The 9,058-nt window shown below is 66.5% G+C and overlaps 1 protein-coding gene across 2 annotated transcripts in view; it reads right to left on the reverse strand.

Annotated features, from left to right (window-relative positions):
• The window catches only part of WNT7B (Wnt family member 7B), a 51,358-nt gene extending 42,811 nt beyond the window's left edge, over positions 1–8,547 (reverse strand). Inside the window, exon 1 of one of the 2 annotated variants that reach the window (XM_068971848.1) lies at positions 8,477–8,547. In XM_068971848.1, the coding sequence (XP_068827949.1) occupies positions 8,477–8,547 (71 nt within the window). Of the gene's footprint in view, positions 1–4,171; positions 4,255–8,476 lie in introns of those variants that run through there. The other variant, XM_068971847.1, reaches the window with a different exon arrangement.
• Positions 8,548–9,058: the final 511 nt, after the last annotated feature.

A 9,058-nucleotide genomic window follows, 5' to 3' on the forward strand; every position in this document is an offset into this window, starting at 1 on the left:
TGGACCAGAGCTGGCAGGGCTGACATCCTGGGGCCTGGTTGACCTGAGCAAAGGGTCTCTCTACTGGACCCTGGCATTCGTGTCTTCCCACCTCAGGAGGACACCATGAGGCTCCCTGGAGAGAAACCCAGGGTGAATGTGTTTGACAGTGAGTATTGTTCCTTCTTCTGGGAGTCTCTCTCATGCTCCTGTTTAGTCCGGGCAACTCCTATCCATCCCTCAAAACTCTGTCTACGTGTCACCTCCTCCAGGAAGCCCTCAGAGATACCCTAGAGAGTTCATTACTCTCTCCTGAACAATTACAGCCACAGGGCTGCCCCCGTCATGGGTGGGCAGCCTCTCTGCTCCTAATAACTGCAAATGGCCCATCTTCTGAGCACTAACTATATACCAGATACCCAGCTGAGCACATCCTTGCATTTGCTTGTTGAATTCTTACACTCCTCTGAATTAATGTTCCCCTGCCCCTCACTGTACAGAGGACATAGCTGAGGTTATGGGATGCACCCAGGCAATAACAGAGCTGTGAGCCCGGTATCTGGGTCACCATCAGGCCCCTTGGTCTCATAAGGACCAACAGGGACACCTGGTCAGAAAATGGGCCCTTCTCCTGCGGGCCTCAGTACACCGCTGCAGGGCCTAATGCGGCCCCAGGAGCAAGCATGTGGGAGACCCTCCTTCCCCTGCCGACCCTCCACCCCACACACAGGGGTCGAAGGAGCCATGTCGAAATGCACACTCCCCCTGTAGTGGCTGCAGAGCCTCACGCATGTGTCATCGGTGTCTTGAAGTTCTCTGCGATCAAAGCGCCTCTATTTGTGTATCTTGAGCTGGGGTCCCTTGGGGGCTGAGATTTCGTCGGGATCCCCGGCTCCCACTGCCTGTGTGCACACCCATCTCTGGAGTCACAGGTACTTTTGAATCCCAGTGGTGTGTGGGCCTGACCTGAGCCTGTGAAGCGACCGACGACAACAAGCAGACTGAGGCCCAGAGGCCACCCAGCAGCGTTCCTCCCGCACCTGGACAGACACGGTCCCCCTGGCTGCGAGCTGCTCCTCCTGAACCCCTTCTGCCCCTGCCTGGGCTGGTGATGCCCCAGGAGTGAGCCTGATCCAGCAACCCCCACCCCCCAGGGCCATGCCCACAGGGCCTCTGGGTCTGCGGTTGGCACCACCAGTAAAGCCACAGGGGCAGAGCCGGGAAGAGGCCAGTTTGGCAAGGCAGCGGTGAGCGCCCCTCACCCCCCGCAGCCAGGTGGTCGGTGAGTAATTGCCCCGTCACCATGACTCACCCAGTTCCCCAGAGCGGGCGGTCACCATGAGAAACTCCTACCGGAAGGTCTGGGGGGGATCGCTGCAGCCAACCCCCGCATCTGGGAGCAGGAGGCCGAGGCCGCAAGGGACCTGCCTGGGACGGCAGGCCAGCCTCGTCCTGGCACGGGGCCTCGGCCAGGCCCCCCTACCAGCCCTCCCCTCAGCCTGGGGTCTCCCACCTGCCCTCCCAGAGGCCCTGCGGACCCCCACGGGCCCTGAGAGCGCCTGTCCTGATGATACGGGAGAGCAGCAGCTGCCTGGTTGGCTGGCCGGGCCGAGCTCAGAGTCCGGCAGGGGCTCAGGGCTCTTCCAGGCCAGCACACCCGTCCGACCAGATCAGTGGCAGCAGCCCAGGCATGCATCTGGGATTCGCTGTGCGCGGACCACAGCCCGGGACGGGGAGCTGGGAGAGCAGCCCAGATGAAAGGGGCAGGATCAACTGTCCGCCAGTGCTTGTGATCCCAGCCATGGATGCCTTCTGGAAAGTTCTCTGGAGCAGAAAGACGCCTCCACCCAGGGCCCCTCCTGCCCCTGGCATCTGCGGATCCCGCAGTGCTAACCTTACCGCTGACCCTCGACGCTGATGGAAGCACTTTGCACCGCGGCACCTCACCTGCAGCCTCACCTGCATCCAGGCCAGGACTGTAGACGCCACGCAGCGTCTTCTCACACACTCACCTTCGTTTGCATTACTGAGGCCCTGCTCCCACCCCGTGGCGTCTCACACTCCTAACTCTAATCCAAGTCAGCCCAGTGCCCACCAGCAGGTGGGGAAACCCCAGGGATGCGGGAGCCTCCCTGGTTCACTCTTGGGAACCGTGGGGTTAGTTTCTGCTTCAGCAACCCCCCACCCCCCGGTGCTGAAGACCAGCACCCCACTGGGGTGGGGGTGCTGAAGGCAGGGCGGGGGGCAGAGTCTGTCTGACTGCCCTCCCCACCACCACCCACCCCAGACCCCAGCACTAGCCCAGGAATGTTCCAGAAAGCTGTCGCCGGAGGAGAATTTCTGCCAACAAAGCTGGCAGCGCACACTCTGAAGTGTGTGGAGTGAGCCTCTGTGGGCACAGATGGTCCTCACTGCAGGCCTGGATCTGGGGTGCCAACCCCAGTGGAAAACTCTGGGTCCGTGGAGGAACACTAGCCACCACCTGCCCCTGAGCCCCTCAGCTGCGGCCTGGGCATTCCACTCTCATCAGCTCCTGAGACCGAGGACCAACCCCCTCCTCCCTGCTTCTTGCTCCAAACCACCCTGGGAGGACTCCTGGTTTCCCATCCCTGGACACCACCGCCCCATCAATGCCAGACCTCAGCCAGCTGGCCCCGAAAGTGATCTGTTAAGCAGAGTAGCTGCTGATTCTCCAGCAAGGCTTAAGACAGACTGCGGGGGGTTCTGGGGAGCAGGAACCGTCTCCACCTCCCACCTCTGAGAACCAGGGCCTGAGATTTCAAGACCTCCCCGAGTTTACCCCTATTCCCGGAGGGACGCCAGAAGCAGGACACTCTAGCCTGGCACTTTGCTAGCCTGAGTCCCCGACGATCAGTCGGTCCCCACCCGGCTCTGCGCCCTGCCCGGGGCGGCCTGCCCCCCTCCCCGCTCCAGGCGATGCCTCCGCAGCCAGCCGGGGCTGCCCGCCGGGCCTGGAGCGCTCTCTGCGCCGGGACCTTGTAATTATGTCCCACAGCCCGGGAAACCGCGGGCCTCGCAGCATCTGGCTGCGGTTGCGAACTTTTGTTTCAAGATGCGCGACTATTTATAGAAGGAAAACTGGTAGGATAGTAATTTCCTAGGAGCTTGAGGAGAAATTGGCTGAGTCTCTATTAAAAGGGGGTGGGGGCGCGGCGATTTATTAGGACTGCGGCCGCGCGGGGGGCGGGGGTGGCACACGGAGCGGGAAGGCAGCGGCTGCCCCCTCCGGCCGCGTTAGGCGACCCCGGACGTGGCCCGCGTGTAAAGGAGAGGGAGGGGGAGGGGAGGCAGCACTGGCCCTGAGGTTTAATCAGTAGCATCCAGCTTCAGTTCCCCCAAACGGCGGTTCCATAAATCAAACGTCTTTTTTAAATCGGAGGCCAGGGCATATGCGTCCCATTAGGGAATCCGGCGAAGCCACCGCTGCGCCGACGCGCCCCTCCGCTCCGTGGGCCCTGTCGGGCCCTGCCCGGAGCTTCCCGAGCTCGGCGGGCGCTGCCCGGCCCGACGCGCACGCGGGCCCACGCGCCTCGCGCTGCCTTGCCCGGAACAGCCGGGCGCACCTCGGCCGGCCGCGCGCGGGCACTGCGCGCCCCGCCTCGCCCCTGGTGAGGGTCCGGCCGCTCGCCGCGGCAGGAAGCCGCGCGAAACCTCGGCAAACTTGGGGGACGGCTTGGGTGCTGTCTGGTGGGACGCGCTGTGCACGTGTGCGCCAATGTGCACGCGGGGCAACGGGCGTGTGCGTTCGGCTCTCTCGAGGGTGGCGCAGCCGTGCGGGCCGCGTGGGTTTATCTAGGAGGGGGACCTTGCTGGTCCAGGACTTCGGCTGGGACGCGCCGGGGATCTTCGCGTTGCCCGCGCGCCCTCCGGACCTCGCGCTCGCGCTCGGTGCGCGCAGTCGGTCTACCGGCGCCGTCAGGCCTCCAGCGGGCGGCCCTTTCTCTGACCTCAAAGCCAGAACCTCTCACTGCCTCAGCCGCCCCCCTAGTTCCTCAACCTTGGCGGCTGACCCAGGCGAGGAGACCCAAAGTATCCCGGCTCCCGCGCGTGCCGGGCACCCGGCGCCCCGCCCCGGACCTCACGGCGGTATTCCCCGCGAGCCCAGCTCCGCCGCCGGAAGCCCAGGAGGGGGGCCCGCCCGCCCGCCCCGCGTGCGGCCCGCGGCACTCACAGGTAGCTGCCGCTGGACAGGATGAGAAAGAGCTGCGGGCAGTACACGGAGAGCAGCGCGCAGCGCGGCGACAGCAGGAGCATGGTGGGCCGGCGCTCCCGGCGGGGCCGCGCAGGCCCCGCGGGCAGAGCGCGGGGGCCGGCTGGGGCCGGGGTCTCCGCGGCCCTCCCCAAGACAGGGCGGCGGAACCGGGCGCTAGGGACCCGAGCGCGCGGGCCCCGGCGCAGCGGTCGCCCGTGCCCCGCCTCCAGGGCCTCGCATCTCGCCGGGGCTGGGGCTGCGGCGCGCGCTGAGGCTGGAGGGCCCGGTGGGGGCGCGGGCCGTGGGCGGCGGGTGCGCCTCGGCCGCCGTCCGGCCCTCCGTCCGTCGATCGGTCGGAACCAGCTCTGTCGCTTGCTCAGCCTCACGTCTTCAAGTCTCCTGAGGCGCCCAGCTGCCATTGGACGGGCCACCCCTACATCCGCCTCCTCCGCGGGCGGGTTTTTTTAAAGGGGAGGCTGACCGAAGCGTGCGGCGGGAGCCGCCTCCAGGGCTTGCCCAAACCACCCCGGCTCGGACAGCTCCCCCACCGACTTCGGCGAGCCCCACCGTTCTGGTCCGCTCTGGAGGGCGCATCTGGGGGGCAGGCATGGCGGGCTAACCGCGCGGGGGCGTGCGCTCCTCTGGGGTGTTGAGAGAGGCTCTGTGCTCCTGTGTGCGTGCGCGTGCCTGCATATACCTGTGCGTGCCTGCGGCGGCGTGGGCGCGTCTGCGAGGGTGCAGGTGTGTTCACTGCGCCTCTGCCTGCGTGCGCCCCTGGTCTGGGGAGACTGGCTTTGGTCGCAGACGCTCACTGTCATGGCCATCCGGGCCCAGCGTGGCAGGGCTCACCTGTGCGCCAGCGCACCGGTATCTCCGCAGGCTCCGGCCTCCGAGCCTCTTTGGAAAGCCTGACAATGGAAACACACCCCCAAACAAGTGCACAGAAGCCCCCAACCCTGGCTTCCTCTACCTCACTCTTTTGCCCTCCTCTGAGGAGTTGGTTGGGGCAGGTGTGGGGTGGAGCCAACCGAGGAGAACACCCTTTTCTGAACTTCCAGTGTTTGGTGTGTTTTTTTTAAAGCCCCAAACAAAAAGATTTTGATTCCCATCTCCTATTGTCTGCCCAGCTGGAGCTGCATATGAATGTCTCTCGATGCCGTGTAGATCACTTAAGCAGGAGTTAAGGCACAAAGAGGGACAAGGACAAGAAAAGAGAGGCCTGTGCAGTGGGGCCAGTGGTCCCAGAGGTAGTAGGTTTTCTGGCTTCTAGAGCTGGCATGGAGACTTGTCCCCAACACCCAGGAGGAGGGGGCCGCCTCCTCGACCTTCATCCCTCTGGGCCCTTCTGCCTCTCCTGAACCCCAAGAGCATGGGGAGGGCAGGAAGCAAGGTTGCTCCTGAGACTTCACGACCCCAGTTCCAGGGGGCAGAGGGTGCCTGGACCCCAGGTGGCTCCGTCCAGCCCCGGCTTGGCTTCCTCCAGGGCGGCATCCTACAGGTTGCTCAGTTGCAGAGTCATTTGTTTTGAAATTGCCTGAAATCCAAGGCACGTCCAGGGACTGAGCCTCTCCCCTCCTGCCGGCCCAGAGGCTCCCCGGGGCTGCACGTCTGCACTGGCATCGGGGCTGTGAGGCATGTGTGTGTGTGTGTGTGTGTGTGTGTGTGTGCGTGCACACATACACATGTTGAGGTGGGGGTGAGGGATGCTTCCCTGAACATTGATAAACATGGGGGGACAGGCTGGGGTAGGCAGCTGTGATCACGGAGTAGTCCCCCCAATACACACGATCTCAGATATTTACTTGGAACTCATGTGACCCTAAAACCCACACTCCTGAGATTCGTGGTCCTGGAGGAGTCCCGGGGTGCCTGCGGTGGCTGTGATGTCATTAACAACAGGAAAGTGTTGACTTGATTGGGACCTCTTCCACCCCCAGAGCGAAGGCGCCCCCCCACTCCGGGACTGACCTTCCCAGGGCCCAGGGCAGGGGGTGCGAGTGTTACCCCAAGTTTCAGATGAAGGTGAGCTGGCAGGTGAAAGAGCTCGCCCAAAGCCACCCAGTGAGGTGTGACGGGGGGAGGAACCCCAGACCTTTCCTTGGGCACTAGGCTTCAGGTCCTCGAGCCCATTAGGCCACATCTGGCCCAGCTGCCCCTCTCCCCATCTCGCGCATCCCCCTCCCTCTGCAATGCGGGCACCATCGATGCCATGGGGGCAGGGCTGAGTCCCCTCCCCCTGGCAGGCCCCAGGGTGACTCTCTGGCTTACTGGATGTGCTTCCACAGGGGCGTATTGGGACCGGTCTGGGCGAGTGTATGTTTTAAGGGGGACGCCAAGAGAAGGAGTTCCCCTCCAGGGCTCCTTGGTGCCGGCGGAGGACAGAGCTGGGGCCCGCCCCTGGCTGTCTCACACACTCCCAGGGAGGTTGGCACAGGTGCCTGGGCGCACAGACTGGTCTCACTCCCTGGGTTCTCTGCACGGACACCAGCTGCCATCCTGTCCAGGGTGGCCAGAGCTTCAGTCCCATTGCCAGAGGGGAGAGGGGGGCTCAGGAAGGACTAGGGGTGGGGGGGACCCTGGCCCCAGCTCTGGGAGCTCAGGCTGGGCACCCCCTTCAGCTTCTTCCACTGTCCTGGGCTGGGGAGGTGGCGGTGGGTTCACAGAGCCCTTCCCGCAGCTGGGGGAGGGGTGCTTTCAGATGACCCTCGCTGAGGAGTGGGTGTTAGGGGCACTGTCGAGGTGCCTGTCCCGGCTGCCTCTCACCCTTGCAGACAGTGGCTTGGCCTCCCTTGCCCCATCGCTTCCCAGTCTTTACTGAGAAGAGGGAAGGCACCCACCTGCAGGGCCACCAGAAAGCCACAAGGCCTGAGTGCTGAGGACCAGGCAGCAGAAGGCAGGACCCACGGGGGGTTGCCTATTATTTACAGGGCCCAGCAACAGTAATCCCAGGGGCTGCCTACCAGGGGGGTCAGGAAAACAGCGCCTCCTCCCCGCCCCCACCCGAGTACAGTCAGTGCCCTGCGCGCTCACCACCCATAAACAAACACCCAGGGACACAGCCTGCACACAGACCCACGATAAACAGAGCCACCAGCAGCCGCAGGCACGCCCGCCCAGGCCTGCAGAGCTGAGGCTGGGGTAGGAAGCCTCCAGGCTGCCTCTGTGGCCACTGGCCTCGGTCCCTACCGGCTCCCGGGCCTCGGTTTCTCCATCCGTAAAATGGCAGAGGAGGCGACGGACCGAGGGCGATGGATGAAATGGCTCTCAGGCCTGCTTCTACCTCTCCGCCTGGGAGGCCGCTGCGCGGCCGGCCCTGCCTCGGGGCTGTTCACTGGCTTTGCCCACCGCCGGACCGGCCTGCCTTCCCGCCTTTGGCGGCGCACAGTAGGCTCGCAGCGCGCGTCCGGGCGATGGAGGTACACCGCGCCCCCGTCGCAGTCATCCTGCGCGCCCCCCACCCCGCCCCCGACTTCGAGCGAGGCCGAGACAGATTCTGTCTAAAGGAGATCGCAGCTCAACAGGTAAGGACTCGGCTGGCTTCAGGAATGTGGAAATACGACTCGGAGCAGCTACTGCAGCGAGCGCGGCCCGCCGGGCGCCCGCCCGCCCGCCCGCCGGGCCGCGCGAGGGGGAGCGCGGCGAGAGGGGGCCCGGCCAGGGGCCCGGCCGAGGGCCCGGGGCGGGCGGGGCCCGGACGGAGCCCGAGGCGGACCGGCCGCCCGCGCGGCCCGTTTCGAGCCAGCCCGACGAGTTGTCAAGGTAATTTCAACACGTCCGCGTGATGGATAGAGACGAAGTGCCGTGGCGGGTGCCCTGGCCTGCGCGCTCGCTCCTGGGGGGTGCGCCCCCCTCCCGCCCGGGGCCCTCGGCAGCCTGAAGCCCCCCGCCCCCGCCCCGGCGCGCCCTCCGGGCGGCGAGCGCTCGGCCCGGGCTCCGCGCCCAGCGCAGCCCGGGGGAGGGAAGGCGCGTCCCACCCCCGGGGCCTGGAGCCCAAACAGGTGAAAGTACGCGCCGGGCACGCTCGCCGCTACCCGCGAGCCTGGCAGCCCGCGCGTCCGGCTCTCCCTGCCCCAGCCCTGGGCTGGGCGCCCCTCGCGAGTACCCGCCGCTCAAGGGGCTCAGCGGCGTCTCCGCCGGGCCGGGCTGCGTGTTCAACCCACAGGCCAGCCTGGGATCCCCGAGAGCTGCCCGTGCCCCCCTCCGATCCCCGCAGGGAGCCCTGGAGGCGGCTCCCACCGGCTGCTCCCGTCCTGGGCTCCCGCCCCTGCCCACAGGGCTACTCACCCGAGCTTCACGTAGAGAACGCCAAAGCAGAGAAACACGTAGAAAATCCACTTGCGAAAGTTTCTGTGCATGATCCAGGGAGGGGGGCTGCGCCATAGACCGCGGCGGCCGGAGGGGACGCGCGGGCCGGGCGAGGGACGGGCAGGAGCCGGGGGCTTCGGTGGACAGCGCTCAGCCGGCGCTGCGGCTCCGGCGGCCGGCGACGCGCGGGCACTGGGCGCGCGCTGCCACCATGGTGAGCCCGGGCCGCCGCCGCCGCCGTGTGCGCCTGTGGGAGTGACCTGGGACGGGGGCTGCAACCTCGGAGCCGGGCTGTGACCGCGGGGCCCCGGGAGCGCCGGCGGGGACCGGGGCCCGAGCGCGGCGGGCGGGCGGGCGCTGCCTCCGCCGGGCGCAGCCGCCTGGGGCCGTGCGCGCCTCGCCGAGCGCCGCGGCGGCCAATGTGTCCGCACTTGTCGGCCTCCCCAGGTGACTCGCGGCCCCGGCCAGCGAGCTGCGAGAGAGCGAGCGCGCCCCAGGTAGGAGGACCCGCCTCCCGCCCGCCCTCCTCGCTCGCCGCGCGCTCTCTCTCCCTCGCTCCCG

The sequence above is a fragment of the Capricornis sumatraensis genome, chromosome 4, assembly GCF_032405125.1.
Source record: "Capricornis sumatraensis isolate serow.1 chromosome 4, serow.2, whole genome shotgun sequence".
Lineage (NCBI taxonomy): Eukaryota > Metazoa > Chordata > Mammalia > Artiodactyla > Bovidae > Capricornis > Capricornis sumatraensis.